Source organism: Gracilinanus agilis, chromosome 1 (assembly GCF_016433145.1).
Source record: "Gracilinanus agilis isolate LMUSP501 chromosome 1, AgileGrace, whole genome shotgun sequence".
Taxonomy (NCBI): Eukaryota; Metazoa; Chordata; class Mammalia; order Didelphimorphia; family Didelphidae; genus Gracilinanus; species Gracilinanus agilis.
In genome coordinates this window covers 712,475,874-712,493,930 of record NC_058130.1, presented here as the reverse complement: position 1 = coordinate 712,493,930, position 18,057 = coordinate 712,475,874, and the positions used below count along the sequence as shown (strand labels likewise).

The 18,057-nt window shown below is 39.6% G+C and overlaps 1 protein-coding gene across 1 annotated transcript in view; it reads right to left on the bottom strand.

Moving 5' to 3' along the window:
* Positions 1 to 18,057, bottom strand: part of LOC123242601 (putative adhesion G protein-coupled receptor E4P) — a 44,076-nt gene that overhangs the window by 23,968 nt on the left and 2,051 nt on the right. Inside the window, exons 2-7 of the mRNA XM_044670493.1 lie at positions 16,780 to 16,824; positions 15,662 to 15,784; positions 9,508 to 9,648; positions 8,559 to 8,590; positions 4,725 to 4,899; positions 407 to 529 (exon numbers count right to left, since the gene is read on the bottom strand). Coding sequence (XP_044526428.1) covers positions 407 to 529; positions 4,725 to 4,899; positions 8,559 to 8,590; positions 9,508 to 9,648; positions 15,662 to 15,784; positions 16,780 to 16,824 — 639 coding nt within the window. The remainder of the gene's footprint in view (positions 1 to 406; positions 530 to 4,724; positions 4,900 to 8,558; positions 8,591 to 9,507; positions 9,649 to 15,661; positions 15,785 to 16,779; positions 16,825 to 18,057) is intronic.

The following is an 18,057-nucleotide window of genomic DNA, read 5'->3' as shown; positions in this document are numbered from 1 at the left end:
CTCTCTCTCTCTCTCTCTCTCTCTCTCTCTCTCTCTCTCTCTTTCTCTCTCTCTCTCTCCCTTTTCTCTGACTCTTTTTTATGCCTTTATCTGTCTCTCTTCTCCATCCTCCCTCATCTCTTTCTCTGAGGCTCTCTCCTCTCTCACACCCTCTCTTTCTGTTTGTCTATCTCTTATTCTCTCTCTCGTTCTGTCTCTAAGGAATCTATTCCTCTTCCTCCATCCCCTACAACTGTTATAGATACCAAAAATAAAGATAAAGCAAATAGCCAAGGTGGATTTTAGGGACCACACATATGGGCATTCAATGATCAAGGGCCAAGGGCCAATCACACTGTATAACATTTGACTATAGTGAGAAATGCCCTCATTATACCCCAATACTGAGTGTGCTGTGTCCACCCACCTGTGGTGCTTCCTCTGATTACATCATTGCAGTGGATGTCCATTATATCTTCTCCAGCTTTCAGAGTGAAGAGCTCTTTCCTTTCAGAGCAGCTATTGTTTGGAACAACTCGTGTGTCAACAACTGTTGAAAATAGACCCCATCCCAAAAGAAAATGAGTTTCTACAAGAACCATAAAATCTTTGGATCAAAAAGGACTTTGTCCAACCCCTACCAAAATTATGAGTCCCTTCCACCACACTCCTGACAAAGAGGCCTTGTTTCTTAGTTTAAAGACCTTGAGGGTCCAGACCTACTCCCTCTGCATGCAACCAATGGCTTTGGAAATCTCCTGAGCACCAAGATGACTTACGGCACTAATGGCACTAACCACTTCACATGGCCAGTGTAAACTATGACCACTATCTTCAATTCCGTTTTGATTCAGTTTGGTCTTTGAGCATAATGGATGAAGATCAAGTTGCTGGCTTTGGTCTGCACAAGGTCTGATGGTACAGTGTGGGTACTCAGGTTGTAGTCTCGCCTTCACACACAAAGTTTTTGCTACTACTCATTGCAGGGGATTCAGGCTTTCAGTTCTTTTATTTGCACTGGGGGCTGGATTTGTGCTATTTCACTTACAAGCTATTGGCTGCTATCCAAAGACCAGCAACCAACATTTGCAAAATTCCTGTAGGATTAGAAATCTAAATTGACTGTGACATGGAAAAGAGTTTCCTAGTGATGTGGGTTATCAAGCAGACCGATTGGCGTAAGGACATTGATGGGTTGATGATTGATAAGGATGTGGGCAGGAGGTCAACAACTGGACAATCAGCATAGGCACAGTGAACCAGGGGCTTCCCCTCCTTAGAGCCTGCACAGAACTAGCCAAAATTTAAACAAGAGTTTCCCCAGGGTGGTTAATATATCATTAGCATCCCATTTGTCTTGGGGTTTTCACCTGCCCCCTTTGGGGAAACAAGATGAATCATAGGTAAAGCCTATAGGGCAAGGTGAACCATGGGTAAAGTTATGTCAGTTCCTTGGTATGGCAAGGCTGTAACTGCCCAAACAATTTACCCCTTACTTGACCATCAAACAAGATAAAAAGCATTCCTGAAAACCCTTCGAGGCCATTTTCCATCACCAGGGCCATACCACTGCCACCCCTCCCTAAAAACAATAAAGCTTACTCAACATGGACATTGCCTGAGTTATCACCTCTTTGGACAAGATGCTGATCTTGCTACCCTATCACTAAAGCTTCAGATGACTGCACAAGTGGTCTGAAAGCCACGTGGTCTGGATATTGTTTCAACATAAGACCAAATCCTCCAACCACTCAGTCAATAAACATTTAGGAAGCCCCTTTTATGTGCTAGTATTGTGCTAGGCCCTGAGGATACTAAAAAAGGTGAAAAAATAGTCTTGGTTCGCTAGCAACTCACAATATAGTGGATGAGATAAAATACAAACAGCTATGTAGAAATAAAAGAACAGCTGTAGCTCAGTGTCTAAGAGTACTGGGCCGGGAGTCAGGAAGACCCAAGTTCAAATCTAGCCTCAGACATGTCCCAACTATGTGTCCCTGAGCAAGTCACTTAATCTTTCATTGCCTGACAAAAGAATACACAGGGTCCACTGGAGAAGATCCACTCTAGTATCCTTGCCAAGAAAACGCCATGGGTAGCTATGGTCCATTGGGTCATGAAGAGTGAGAAATGACTGAACAATAACAAATGTGGAAATAAGATATAGGTAAAATAAACTGAAAATAATTGCGCTGGTGTGAAGGGGGGGGGGGAGAGAAAAGGCTTTTTGTAGAAGACAGGGTTTTAGAGAGATTTGAAAGAAGATAGAGGCAGAGATGATAAAGGAAAGCATTCCAGGGCAATTGAGGGACAACCAATAAAAATGCCCAAAGCTGAGAGGTGAAGTGTCTTGTTTGAGGAAGAGACAGAAAGCTGATGTAATTGAACAGTATGTGGAGAGAATAAGGTGTAAGAAAACAGGAAAAGTCAGGGTAAGGGTGGAGGAGACAGATTTTTGAGGGCTTTGAATACCAAAGACAGGGCTTTACATTTAATCCTGGAAGTAATAGGGAATCACTGGAACTGGTTAAACAGGAAGATGACATGGTCAGACTTGCACTTTAAGAAAATAGTCTAAGTATGATGTGTTAACAACATGAATTTGCATGATACCGATATCAGAGGAAAGTAAGAGGTATGTACAAAAGATGGTACAAAGACTGCATGAATAGGACTTCAAAGAGGGTTGGATGAGAAGGGTTCCAGAGAGTGGAGATGAGACTTAAGTTGTAAGATGGGTTACTGAAAGGATGGTGGTCTCCTCACCAGTAACAGGAAAGTTAGGAAGAGGGAAGGGTTTGGGAGAGGGAACAAAGATAATGAGTTCAGTTTTGGACATGTTAGGTTTAAGATGTCTCTGACAACCAGTTTTTTAAAAACTCTTGCCTTCCCCCTTAGAATGAATACTGTGTATTGACTCCAAGTCAGAACAGTGGTAAGGGATAGGCAATGGAGGTCAAGTGACTTGCTCTGGGCCACACAGCCAGGAAGTGTCTGAGATTAGATTTGAGCCCAGGACCTCTCATCTCTAGGCCCGGCTCTCAATCCACTGAGCCATCTAGTTGCCTCCCAACAACTAGTTTGAGGTGCCCCCAATTAGTTAGAAATGTGAGGGGGCAGCTGGGTAGCTCAGTGGAGTGAGAGTCAGGCCTAGAGACAGGAGGTCCTAGGTTCAAACCCGGCCTCAGCCACTTCCCAGCTGTGTGACCCTGGGCAAGTCACTTGACCCCCATTGCCCACCCTTACCAATCTTCCACCTATGAGACAATACACCGAAGTACAAGGGTTTAAAAAAAAAAGAAATGTGAGAACAAAAGCTGAAAGACGTTAACGCTGGTTAAATGGATCTGAACATAACCATAGAAATGAAATTGAATCTATGAGGAGCTGATGAGGTCACAAAGTGGAAAAGTGGAAAGAGAGAAAAAAGAAAAGAGCCCAAGACAGAGCCTTGTGGGACAAGCATCCTTAGTGGGTGTGACCTGGATGAAGATCAGCAAAGAAGACTGAGAAGGAGTAGTCAGACTGGTAAGAGAACTAATAAACATGGAGAGTTGGAAGATTAGTGAGAGAGTACAGATGATAGGTAGAGGGGGCATACTGCTGGAGAAGATGAAATGGAATGGAATCACATGTACATATAGAGGTTGCCTTAGCAAGAAGGGCAACTTCTTCATCTGAGACCAGAGTGAAGAAGATAGAGGCAGAGAGCATCAGAGTGATGTGAGAAGAGAGGGAGAACAGGGAAGTCTTGACAAATTACCTCAATTTCTCAGTGAAATATGAGACAATTCTTAGGTGAAAGGGTGTGTTGAGTTCAGTCATGGGAGTTTGAGGAGGGATGAAAAGGTTTGAAAGAGTCCTTGTGGTGAACAGAATAGCAAATCATTGGGATTGCCTTGCCACTGTGAGAAGTCAGTTAAGATTATGTAATGTAATTTTGTAGTGGATCCATTCAACATGATTTCATGATTTTTTCTCCTTCTCTGTTCATCATCCATGAAATATTTTTAATCTCTTGTTGGAAGGCTCTCATGTGCAGTTTTCCACAGGCAAATGAAAATATAATACTTAAAAAGAAATCTGTGACCTTTCCCAGGAATAGAATTATCAGTGAAAACAACATCAGCTGATACACTTTGTCAGAGTTAGAGATGTAAAAAACATGAATTGGTCCTGTTGCCTGTTATCCACAAACTAACCTGCCCAAGATCAGAGAAATTAATATCAAAAAGGCTTGTCATAAACCAGATGACTTTTTTAAAGGGCATGAAAAAACTTGTGGCATGAAAAGTATAGACTATATCTGTTATTTGACTGTAGAGTTGGCTGGCTGATTGTCCTAATGAAATCGCAGATCCTAGAAGTCTTGAAATAAGTCAAGCAAAGACCACTGAAAAGGTTTGATGGTGGAGAAAAGCTTTGCCTCTACACTAGAGGCCTTCTCTGATGTCTCCTCATGGTTTCAAAATGATCTTGGTTTCTAGAAGTTCATGCCAACAGACTTAGGCTGTTGTAGATTCTAACCACTTGAAAAGGCTTTGCGTATAGACAGACAACCGACTCTGTGTTTGTTGTCCAAGGGTCAATCCATCAAAAAGCATTTATCAGGCACTCACTATGTGTCAGGCAGTGTGCTAACTACTGGGGGTGCCAAAAAAGGCAGAAGTATGGTCCCTATCCTCAAAGGACTCTTTGAAAAAATGGAAATCTCTGGCAAAGGATTCTGGGCAGCATTCTCTTACCTACATATTCATCTTCTGCTTGTATTTCATTTTCAGGTTTAAATGCATCTTCTAATACCAATTTTTCCATTTTTTGAAGCAGGTTGGTGACTGAGAAGGCAATAGCACTTTTGTTTCCATTTAATTGTGAATCAGTAAGGATATTTGTAATGTTTTCAAAAAGTTGTGGCACCTTCTGAGAAAAAAAAGAATAAAAGAAATGGTTACCTAAATAATACCCTGGAAGATCAAACTGATGCTCATGGCAACAGACTGAAAATTTTCTTTTCTCTCTCTTCCTCTTTTTTGCTTCTCTTTTCCTCTTTTCCTCTTTTCCTCTCTTTCCCTCTATGCCCTGGAGGCAAGTATGTAGCTCACCCCCCCCCTTCTCAATGAAATAAAACTATTCTATATAGCCTCCTCACATCAGAAGAAAGGCATGAGAGGTGAGCAGTGCAGTAACAGATAGAAGTCATCTGAGGAAAAGCTGAAGACATTTTAGAAGAGTAAGATGATGAATATGACTACCCCATATGACTTCTCTTCACAGGATTGCTGAGCTCTGGAAGGGACTTTAGGGATCATCTAGTATAATTCCTCTATTTTACAGATGAGGAAACTGAGACCCAGTGAGGGGAAGTCACTTGCCCAAGATCATACAGGTTTTCTGATTCCAAATCCACTGCACTACAGTTATTCTTCCAGGCAATGAGAAAGGGAGAAATGATAAAGAGAGAAAACATCTTCAAGTATAGAATATCTGATGTCCTGTCTAAACTTTGTCTGTAGTTCCTCAGGTATAAACCATCTAAACCAAATCTACAACCAATCTAAAGAGTTGCCCAGGGCTCAGAGGTCAAGTGTCCATATCATTCTTTCCACTAGGCTACACTGACTCTTAGCAGAGTCATTGAAATCACAATACTTATTCATTCTATGAAACCTTCTGGGGGCTTGCCCAGCCTCTTCTAAAAGCCACAAGAAAGTCTAATCTACTCTTTACCCATAAAAAGGTACTTAAATTTTTAAAAAATATTTTATGGTAGGGGGCAGCTGGGTGGCTCAGTGGATTGAGAACCAGGCCTAGAGACAGGAGGTCCTAGGTTCAAATCTGGCCTCAGACACTTCCTAGCTGTGTGACCCTGGGCAAGTCACTTAACCCCCATTGCCTAGCCCTTACCACTCTTCTGCCTTGGAGCCAATAAAGAGTATTGATTCCAAGATGGAAGGTAAGGATATATATATATATATATAAAATGGTAATTCCTACTTATCAACCAATCAACAGCAGCCTCAAGCACCTAAAACATGGACATGATTGGAGGGAAGGTAAATTGGTGGAAAAGTCTTCTGACCAAGAAGGAAAATAACATAACAGTGGAACTAAAATGAAGTTAGAATCTGTAGACAACATATTTTTGGAAAAACCTGATAAGCAGATTTGTTTTGTTTCTCTTTGAATATTTATCACAAGGTTTTTGTGGAGAGTCTTTTTTTCTTAAACCCTTACCTTCTGTCTTGGAGTCAATACTGACTCCAGGGCAGAAGAGTGGTAAGGGTAGGCAATGGGGGTCAAGTGACTTGTCCAGGGTCACATAGCTGGGAAGTGCCTGAGGTCAGATTTGAACCTAGGACCTCCCATCTCTAGGCCTGGCTCTCAATCCACTGAGCTACCGAGCTGCACCCCTGGAGAGTCTTTTTTAATGAAATGGGATGGTTGTAGAAAGAGAAAAATGCTTTCTGATTTAAAAAATTATTTTTAAAATAATAGCATATATATAGAGTACTTTAAAGTTTACAAAACACTTTACATATGTTATCTCATATGGTCCTCACAACAGTCCTGGGAAGATGATGCTATTAGTATACCTATTTTATAAGTAAGGAAATTGAGGATGATAAAAGTTGAATGACCTGCCTAGGATCACACAATTAATAAATGATTGATTTTAGATTTTCTTCACACCAGGTAAAACACTCTATCCACTATATCACCTAGCAGCCTCTAGGTTGCATATTCAATTAAAGCTACTCACTTGACAAGCCTTGCAGTCTAGTTTCCCCTGAACCTCAGGTTCATAAAGTCATTTAATATTGGGACCTGAGAGATCATCTGAGATACCCCTCTCATTGTACAATTTATCCTAGGTTATAGCAGACACAAGATGGGCATTTAGTAAATGTCCCTTTAGAAGAACAGAAATCTTTTGAGACTTTCTGATTTTAAAAAAATCAGAGCTGAGTAGAAACTTTGAAAAACAAACACAAAAGTCCAGAAAAACCCAAAAAGGGAAATTTAGTTGAACGCTGGGAAGTAGCTGTAGAAAGATGTAGTGCTAACACTTTAATAGAGGGAGAAAAAACAAATGTCCTTTCAAACCCTTAATGTATTCAAAGAACATTGAAGAAATTGAATTAGAAAAATAGAGGTATTAGGAAGTGGGGTAGAATGGTTCTGTTCTGAGGTTAGGAAGAACAGAAAGGGAAGGGAAGGTAAAAGGAAGCAACTAGTGTAGAAAGGAGAAAGTGAGGGGGTGGAACTTCCTCTTTATCATATTTGGAGTACATGAGAAGGAGGAAGGGATGGGGGAGGGGAGAGTGCATCAAATGAGTCTCAGAGTCTCACTCTGATCTGCAATGGACAAAGGAGTGAACACACACACACACACACACACACACACACACACACACACATCCCAACAATAATTTTGATGTAGAATTATGTCAAACTCAAAAAGAACAAGTAGAAATAAAAGGGGCATTGCAGAAAAGAGAGAGTCATATTGGAAAAAGAATAGTCACAAATGAAGTGCACTTCTTAATCCTAAAGGAAGAATTGAAGGAGGAAGGTAAAAAAAGAGGGGGAAAATTAATATTTAAAGGGGGTGGGTATCTCAGACTTTTATTAAATAATTGGAGAACAGCTGAAGAAACTGTAGTGTTTGAATTGGTGGAATGTTATTCCACCATAAAAGTGAGAGATAAATAAAGATGATTTCAGACAATCCTGGGCAGTATGCACTGATACAAAGTGAAGCAAACAAAACTAAAAGTACATTTTATCTAAGAACAGCAACATTGAAGTGGGAAAAAACTTTCAAAGTCTTAAGAACTGATTAATGCAATGGCCAACTGTCTCCAAAGGATCTGTGATGATGTAGCTTTGTTACCCACCTCCTGACAGATAGACAAAAGGTACAGAAAGAGACATACATTTCTGGCCACAACGATTATCTGTTATAGTTTTTTTCTTTGTATTGCTCAGTTTTTGGAAGTGGTAAGGGGAGAGGGAGTTTGGCAATATTGATGGTCCCCCCAAAAAAGCCATTTTTAAATGTAGAGAAAAGAAGGGAAAGAAGTTCAGAAAGAAGCACAGACATGCAAGATAGATTTTGAGTAATGTATAATTTATTTTATAAGGTTTTTAAAAATCAAGAATGGAAATTCATCATTTCATATAGAATCTTCTTTTGCTCTTATTGTGTATATGAAAATTCTCTCTCTCTCTCTCTCTCTCTCTCTCTCTCTCTGTCTCTTTGTCTCTCTGTCTCTGTCTCTGTCTCTGTCTCTGTCTCTCTCTCTCCCCCTTTTCTCCCCCCTCTCTCATCTCCTCTCTCTTCTTCTCTCTCTTCTTTCTTTTTCTCTCTTCCTCCCTTTGTCTCTGTCTCTCTGCCTGAAACAGGGTTGGGTTTTTTCCTGTACACCTCATTGTGCCCACCTGTCCAGTGTGCACTTGGTAACTTTTTAAAAACACAAATTGTGATGTCTCTCCCAGTGTTTCCTGCTGTGTCTCTCTTGGTGGATACTCAACAGACACTTTGGGACCATTTCTCAGGCCAGGGTTCCCCCACTCACCTGCTTACCGTCTCCAGAAGATGGTAAGTCTTCTGCAAAAGGAAAAGATTATTAATTATTGAATTTCAGCATTGGAAAGGACTCAGGGTCAGATAATCCAACCTATAGCACCAATTGTTTCAAAGATTTTCCTTACATTTAGCCTAAGTTTTCTCCTGTGCAACTCCAACTACATTATGCCTTAAGATGATAGGTTCAGAGCTGGAGGGGACCTTTGAGGTCACTGAATCCAACCTATTCATTTTACATCCAAATAAAGGGGGACCCAGCAAGGTAGTAAAGTATCCAGTGTCTCACAGCTAGTAAATGCCTAACACAGGATTTGAACCTAAGTCTTCAAAGTCCAGAGTTCTAGCCACTACACCATATTGAATCTTGAAGACAGATTCACGAAGCCCCTAAGTCTTCTCTATACAAACATTCCCGGTTCCTTTAATCTACTCTAATATGGTGTAATACTGAGGCCTTTCTCCATCTGGTTGCCCACTTTTGTGTTTTCTCAGGATGAGACATTCCCTCTTGCTCTCACATCAAGCCTGTTTCATTCTCATCAATAACTAGGTAACAGCACTTATATAGTGCTTCAAGGTTTGCAAAGCACTTTACAAGCATTGCCTCTTTTAATCTTCACAACAACCCTGGGAGGTAGGTGCTATTATTATCCCCATTTTACAGATGATGAAACTGAGGCTGAGGAAGTTAAGTGGGTTGCCTAGGATCATACACATTATAAGTACCTGAGGCCAGATCTGAATGTAGGTCTTTCTAACTCCAAGTCCAGCACTCTGTGCATTATGGTGCCACCTAGTTGTTCCATGGAGTAGGCTGACAAGGAGTCAGATCTTATTCCCTGAGTTCGCCCTCCCTCTACACCACATCTAGTCTCACAAATGCTGGGACTGGTCATATTTTCCTGTTGTGCTAATAAAGAAAACAGAAAGGTCCTCACCTGTACAGGATAAGAAAATCTTCCAGAATAAACTCGCTATGTAATTTTTGCTGAAACATCGACACTTGTAACCTCCTTCATAATTGATACAGTATTTATCATGTCTACATATTTCAGGGTTATCATCACACTCATTAATATCTGCAACATAAGAGGGGTCTTGTTATCATTCCATTGATCTATTCATTCATCAGTCCCTCCCTTCCTCCCTCCATCTATCCACCCATCTATTCATCCCATTCCTCTATCCATCCATCAATCCATCCATTCATCTATTTATAATCTAGCCACTCAATTCATTCAACAAACACTTATGAAACTTTTGCTTATGTGCCAGGAACTGAACCAATCTTGGGGACACAAAGACAAAAATAGAAACAAAAAGAGTCTCTACCCACAAGGAGCTTATGGTGAAAAAAAAAAACGCATGCAGGCAGATGAGTGGATAGAAAAGATATACAAAGTAAACACAAAGCAATTTTGTTGCAGAAGCCTCGGGCAATAGCATTTGATGTGAACTTTGAGTAAAGCTGGAAAATCAAGAGATCAAAATGAAGAGGAAGTGCATTCCAGGCATAGGGGGGAAAGCTACCCAGAGGTGGGAAATGGAAGTCGTGTCATATACAGAAAGAAATGAGGAGACCAAAGGGCCTGGGACTCAGAGTGTGTGAAGGGTAGAATCGTGAAAACAGACTGGAAAGAGAGTTTGGACATAAAATTGTGAAGGACTTCAAATACCAAACAGAGAAGTTTGTATTGTATCACAAAGGCAATTGAGAGCCATTTAAGCTTCTGGAGTAGGAAAGTAACATGGCCAGACCTGTGCTTTAGGAATGTAATTTGCCACTATCTGGATAATGGATGCAGAGGGGAGAGACTTGAAATGAGGTTATATTTTAGGAGAGGTGATGAGGGCCTGAATAACAGTGGTAGACAGGCAAATGTGGAGAAGACAGATGACAATGATGTTATGGAAATAAAATTAAACAAAACACGGCAACCGAATGAATATGGGTACAGAAGGGGAGAGAAAGAGAAGAGTCAAGGAAGGCAGAAATTCAAAGACAATACCAACATTGGCTATCCTGTAAGATTGCCATTGGAAATTAGATAAATTTTCCTTAAATGTCTCTGATACAGTCTTGTTATTGTCTGCACAAAATCCAGGAGCACATTCAATCTCAGATGTTCCAGGATCACCAAGCAATTAGGAGAGCATACATTCCCCTAGGTGTCCATGTCCATAGCGAATTAATCCCCCCCCCTTTTTTTCTGCAGGCCTAAACTCTTGTTTTCATACCCAGAAGAGGTTCTCTCTGAAGGAGAACATTATGTGGCAGAAGGGATTGAAGAAGACTGACAGAGCTGATCAACAAGGAAAAAGTAAATTATGAAAGCAGTTTGAAGGGAATAGAGTTTATAAAGAAGGTCCTGAACCTAAACTTCGGAATGAGAAATGTGGAGAACTTAGGAGAATCTGAAAAACAATTGAAAGAGAATTATTCCAGCAGAAAGAGAAAAAGGGTCCAAAGAGAAGATTATTATTAACTAAGGGAGAAAGAGAAGACTTATAGTTTGCAAGTAAGAACATCTCAGTAAGCCAAATTAATAGGACAAAAAGAATTTTAATGAGAGAAAAGAAAGAGAGTTATGTGAGACTCTCAAGTTGCTAAGGGATAATAAAAGGAAGGAAAAAGAAGGGGGAAATATAGCTATAAAGTGGGAAAAGAAGAATACTCCTCAAAAAAAGATGTTAAAGAGAGTAAAAATAAAAGGGCAAATATCAGTAAGTATAGAGACATGTTCATGGGATCAGCAAGATGGTAGATTGTCTTTTATATATCTCTTCAACCTCAAAAAAACTCAAAAGAAGGAATTAGACCCCAAATATACAGAAATTAAAGATAAATCCACAAGATGGAAATAATGACCTTTTGCACAAAGTAAAAGCTTCATGAAATAATATCAGAAAACTCACACTTAAAGCTCCCATTGGTCATTCCAATTCCCAGCCAATTCATATTCTGGATACAACCTGCACAACTTCATAATTTTATACCTCTCATATCTGACCAGTATTATATTTTATTCCAAAACAGTATTATTATCCTCAATGTACAGGTTAGTTTCAAGTGGACAAGTGACCCAAATATAAAATTTTATATCATTTAAAATATGGAGGAAAATTGATGGAGGTACCTTTCACAAATGGCTAAGTGGAAAATTCTTGATCAAATAAAAGTTAGGGAAGAACATAGAAGAAGAAAAAGACATTTTTGTTTACATGAAATAGGGAAATAGTTATACAAATTCTGTTGCATGAATGTAATGGAATATTTTTTGCTTCATAAGAAATGACAATTCAGAGTTGGATTTCAACCACATCAGGAAAGATTTATATAGCAAATACAGAATGAAGAAATATTATCACAAAACAATATGCACAATGACTATAATGACGCAAATGAAAAAGTATAATAAAAAAAAAACATTAAGTATATCTACCATGCAAAATACTATAGAAACAGACTACAAAGTAGGGTCCTAGCAGGAAGTGACCACTGATTTGTTAAGATTATGTACTTTAGATTTTAGCTAGCCATCACATTCTAGCCAAGAATATGATGCACTGAGACTTCCAGCACAGATAATGAATTGGCCTCTATGGTTAGGGAAAGAAAAGATCCTATATATAACATAAACGAACCTAATTTTGTGCAGGGAGCAGCAAAAGGTGGCAACTGGCACCTTTGTAACTCATATCCCCAAAATAGTTTGCAAATCTCATATGGACTGATTTTGATTTTAAAACATTCAAAGCAAGAGTAGATAGGATCCCATCGACTCATATTGTAAAGAGGATGTTAGCTGAAGATAAATGGGAAATTCTCAAAAATTAAAATTACAAGATACAAGGCAAAACTTCCAATGAAGAAGAAAAATAAGAGCTATCTGAAAAAAAAACACTGTAAATGCAAAGACAATTAGACATTTAATTCATATTTTTAAAGATATGTAAAAATAGAGGGAGAATAGGAAAGTAATAGAAGGTAAATGTAAAAGTACAGTATAATCCAGAAAGGATATATTAGGAGGGCTAATGCTCAAAATGAGTTCATGCTACTGACAAGGAAAAATGATTTTAAATCTACATTGGGAAAAAGAAGAGTCTCAAAGAAGGGATAGAACCATTTTTCAAAGTAAGTGGAATAGTGATAATTTATAACAGGGAAAAGGAAAGAATGCTCATGTCTCTTTTTTTATCCTTTATCTCTCTCAGGGAGAATGATATTTGTACACTGGAATTAAAAGAACAAACATGACTAACAGAGAATTGATAGCTAAGATAAGAGAACTCTTAATTGTCTTTAATAAATATTTCACTTAGCCCAGATGAAATGCATCCTCAAACATGAGAAGAATTGGTGGTGTTATTACTAGATGATTGTCAGTAGCATTTAAAAGACAATGGAGAGACCAGCAAAGGTGGTGGAGTAAGAGGAGGAAGGATGCCCTCCTCCTTTAGATAACTAATCTGCAAAAACTTAATATCTTGCATCCTGATCAACTGGAAAGGTTGGAAAGGGTCATTGGAAGGGGCCATGTTGAGTAGAATTTTAAATACCAATAACGACAACAGCTAACATTTATATAGTGTCTATACTATACTAAGCACCTTACAATTATAATCTCATTGATCTCATAAAAAATAGCCAGGCTATAGCTGGCATTTATTTAGTGCTTTCAAGTGCTATTATTATCCCCTTTTTACAGATGAGGAAAATAAGGCAAGCATGAATTAAGTGACTTACCCATAATCACATAGTCAATAACTATCTGAGGCAGGATTTTAACTCAGATCTTCCTGACTCCAAGTTTGGCACTTTATCCACTACACTATCTAGCTGCCAGAGAGAGAACTTCATATTAATAATGGAAATAAAAGGGGGACACCTGGACTTTACTGAAATATAAGTGCAGCCAGTGCTATAAGCCAGGGAAAGAGTGCCGTGAGGAAAGAACAAAATCTTGGTGAGATCCAGAATATGGAAAGGATCAAGAAAGAAAGGTTTAAAATGGAAGGGCAATTAGAATTATGAAGCAAGCCTTCTAAAAAGCATAATGGAAGGGGTTGACAGATAAGGATTAGGACACTGGGAAGTAGAGTTGGGACAGATGGCAATAGGGAAGATGACAGTTGAAATTGGGATTGTTCATCAGCATAGGGGGTTCAGAATCACCAGGGTGGAGATGATAAATGGAAATGGGAGTCTATAACCATTAAACAATAAGTTCCTATAATATATTCATAGATAGGGAGAGATCCATTAAAGAAATAGGTGATTAGATAGTTCAAGAGTTACCCGGAATGACAAATGGATATGGATCTATTTCAATAGACTCAAAGAATAATTATTAATGGTTCAACAACAATTTATAAGGACATCTCCAGTGGAGTTCCCCCAGATTCTATGACAGGCTCTATGCAGTCATGGTGAACCTATGGCACAGGTGCCAAAGATGGCACACAGAACGTTCTCTGTTGGCGTGCCACCCTTCCAGCCCCCCCCCCCCAGAGTTCATTACTAGAAAGGCAGAGGGACTCAGGTGCAGCTGCTCCCCTCCCCCTCTCCGCCATGCTTAATGACATTTTTTCATATCCCTCGCCCCTCTGCCCATCAGCCCAATGGGAACACACAGGGACTAAGGTGGGTGGCTCACAGGTGGCAGAGCTGAAGGGAAATGGAGGGCTCAGGTCACTCCCCTCCTCTCTACACTTGCTGAGGACATTCCTTACTTCACCCACCCCTCCACTCAGCAGCCCAATGAGAGTACTTTCTCCCACCCCTATGTGGGGTAAGGAAGGTGGCAGGGTACCCCAGGACTTAGTTGGGGAGATGGGCACAGCACTTGCTCTGGGGGATGGGGTAAGGGTGGGGCTCAGCGCTCCATCTCTAAAAGGTTTACCATCACTGTTCTAGAGTAAGGTTGTCAACCTCAAATTAAAATAAGTACCTGTAGGGCATACTAACTTTAAAATCTACAAGTTAACATTATCTATGTTACATGACATTTTTATTTATTTTGTTAGAAAATTCCTAATTACATTTTAATCTGGCTCCTGTTGTCCTTGGAGTTTTGTAGCTCTGGAAGCCCACTGACTATGAATTCAATGCCTTTAGTCTAGTGCATTAGAATGAAACTATTAAAATTAATTTAATCAGGATAAATCTAGAGTCTTACACTTGAGTTCAAAATCCATTTCACAAGTACAATGGATACATAGCCAACAGTTTATCCAAAAACAAGGAAAACTTCAGTGGATTTCAAGCTCAACATGATTTGCCAGTATAATCTTGGATTTGCATTAAAAGAAGCATAGCTTCTTGGAATAGGAAGTTGGTAGTTCCACTATACACCATTCTTATCTCACCACATCACACCCTTGTAAGTGCTACAGATTTAAAAGAGCACTAATAAACTGGAGTGTAGCCAGTGGAGGGCAATAAAGATACTGAAGCATCTTGAGTCCAATGGCATATGAGGACCAGTTCAAGGAAGGGAAATATAGTATGGAGAAGGTTCAAGAGAGGCTTTATAGCTATCTTCAAGTACTTAAAAGGCTATAATGTAGAAAAAATAGATTGGTTCTGTTTGTCCTCAGGGGAAGGAAACAGGATAGATAGATGGAAGCTACAAAAAGGCAATTTTTAGTTAATGTCAGGCAAAAGCTTCCAAACAGAGCTAGCCAAAAGTCAAATAGACTAATATGGAGGGAAAAGGCTTCCTCCTCGCCTGAGGTCTTCAAATAAGGACTAGTCAATTGCATTAGAATGGGTATACATTATTATGTATGTGCTGGATTAGAAGTCTTCAGAGGGTCCTTCTAACTTTGAAATTCTGTGATTCTGTGACTCCTTAGTGAGTGAGGGAGGGGGGTGCCCTGGGCTCTGTCTCAGGAATCTCCATAGTGGACCTTTTTCTTGCTGCTTCACTGAGTTGAGTTGCCCATCTCCATCTCTCTATCTCTCTCATCATATGTTATTGTCAGTGAGAAGATCCCTTCCCTAAACGTCCCACACTCACTTCCCTTCTATTCCCTTCACCCCAGAAATCTCTTAATAGAAATCCATCTTTCCCAGAGTCTCTTTACCTTCACATTTCTCTTTAAGATCAGCAGGGAAAGTGACCCCAGACTGGGATCTATATCCTTTATGGCACTTACAGTGGGTGCGATTAAAACAGGTGGAATAGAAAGGACACTGAAAACAGGGATCTACAAGAGAAGAAAGATGGCTATAGTCAGAGGGGTTTCCTGGGTAAAGGGAACAACTTTTAAAAAATCAAATGACATATATTGTATAACCATATTCTCAGGAATGCCACCAACACAAAAATGAGGGATCCCTTGCAGAGAAAATGTCCATGGGTTAAAAGATTACTCCATGGCCTGCCATGGAGCGATGGCCTGATGAAGACAATGAATATCAACTCTATAACTTAGAATCCTAGAATGCCAGTGCCATGAGAGTATTTAAAACAAAGCTCATAGACTGTCATAGCTGGAAGGTATTTAAAGATCACACCGTCCAATTCTTTTGTGAGAATGTATTTTTTATAAATTGAGGCAATGTCCACATCAGGGTCCTGAATTAAGAGAATCTCCAATCAATTCCTATGTCAAGATCCCATATTAGAGAGATTCCTATCAGTCTGTTGACTTTTGCATCTTCTTCATTCTTAAGAACTCCTAAGAATATGCCTCCCCCCCAATAAAACCTGCTTAATCGATAAAGACTGACATCATTCTCTTTGGGGATGGGGAAGAGTTGAGAGTCTGAATGAACAATCTCTTCATTAAGTGTCTACCAATCAGAAATTTCTTGGGATGAACCAGGGATGGGCTGAATGATAAGTTCAAAAACTGTATTTACAGGTCTGACGGCCTTTTGGGATCTTCCATCATTAAGGGGATCACGGATCAATCTATTGTTTATATGCTAACCTAATCAATGAGTTGATATTCTTACCCAAAAAGTGGTCTCTTAAATATTTTAATGATCACACCTTTATTTTACAACAGGGCAAATTTTGACCAGAAGTGGGAAGAAATTTTAGATATAGTGGAGATTGCTCAAGATAACAGGGCAGGTATCACATTTCATAAAGTAGACAGAGTTCTTGACCCACTCTGTGAAGAAAGCACTTTTCTTCCTGGACAGAGACTCCCAGGTTCTAGCATTAAATGGGGCAGGTTCTCAGCAGACTTACCTTCCTGCTTCTGGACATTAGCAGTTTCCAACAGGATGAAGAGCCCTGGAAGAAAGAGTAGTAGAGTTGTATACCAGTAGGGGAGGTGAAATGAGGAGAAAAGAGAGACAGAGATGACCAAGAGACAGAAATGGAAGAGGCGTTACAGGATATCTGATCCATTGCCTACATGAACAAGAATCTCATCTATAACACCAGACAGATACTCAGCCTTTGCTCCATGCTCTCTAGTATGGAAGAACCCAGTACTTCCTGGGGCTACCCATTCTCTTTTGTAAGTCTATAACTAGAATTAAAGATCATAGATTTAGAGAGAGAAGGAACCTGTCAGGTCATCAAGTCCAAACTGGATAATCAAAGTAGTTATTTATAAGATGCTTAGCACAAAGCCTGGCATACAAGAGGTACTTAATAAATGCTCATTGTTTACTCCACTTTTGAATCATATCATCTCTTTTGATTCTACAACAACCTGAAGGGAAAGAGAGTATAGGCAATATTATCCCTACTTTATAGATGAAGAAATTGAGGTCTCTGGAAGTCAAGGGACTTGTCTGTAATACTGCAGCAAGAATGTATCAGAGCAAGGACTGAAGGATTGAAACCAGGACTCCTAACCTCTTCCCCCAATGGTATTACTCCGTCCACTGTACATAACAATGTATTCTTTTACCTTTTCATTTTCCTATTGTGAACAGTTGATCCTTACATTTTTGTTTAAGTTTCTCCCCTGCTTCCATTTATTTGGGTCATAAGATTATAGATTAAGAACTGAAAAAGAACCTTAGTCATTGAGTCCAACCCCTTCATTTTACAGATGATAGTACAGAGGCACAGAGAAGTCAAGGGATTATCCCATTATCACACACCTAATAAATGACTGAGGTAGGATTGAAACCCAGGTCTCTTTGACTCCAAGTCCAATGCTTTATCAATGCCACTCAAGTCACCAGTATATGAACTTTTCAAATTGGAAGAGAGATTAGGGATCCTTTAACCCAGCTATCTCATTTTGTACAAGTGAAAACTGAGTCTCATAGAAAAAAAGAGATGGATTCAAGTCCAGAAATCTTCCCATTAAGCCATGTTGCATCTAAAAGTAATAAGTCTCTACCTAATACATCCCAAGGACAAAGAATGGCATCACAGAATAACAGTGTCAGAGCTAGAAGGAACTATAGAATTCCCCTAGACTAGGACATCTTAACTTTTTTGATGTCGTAGACTGCCCTCCTTTTGCAATCAGTCTGGTGAAACCTTGGGACTCCATCTCAGAAG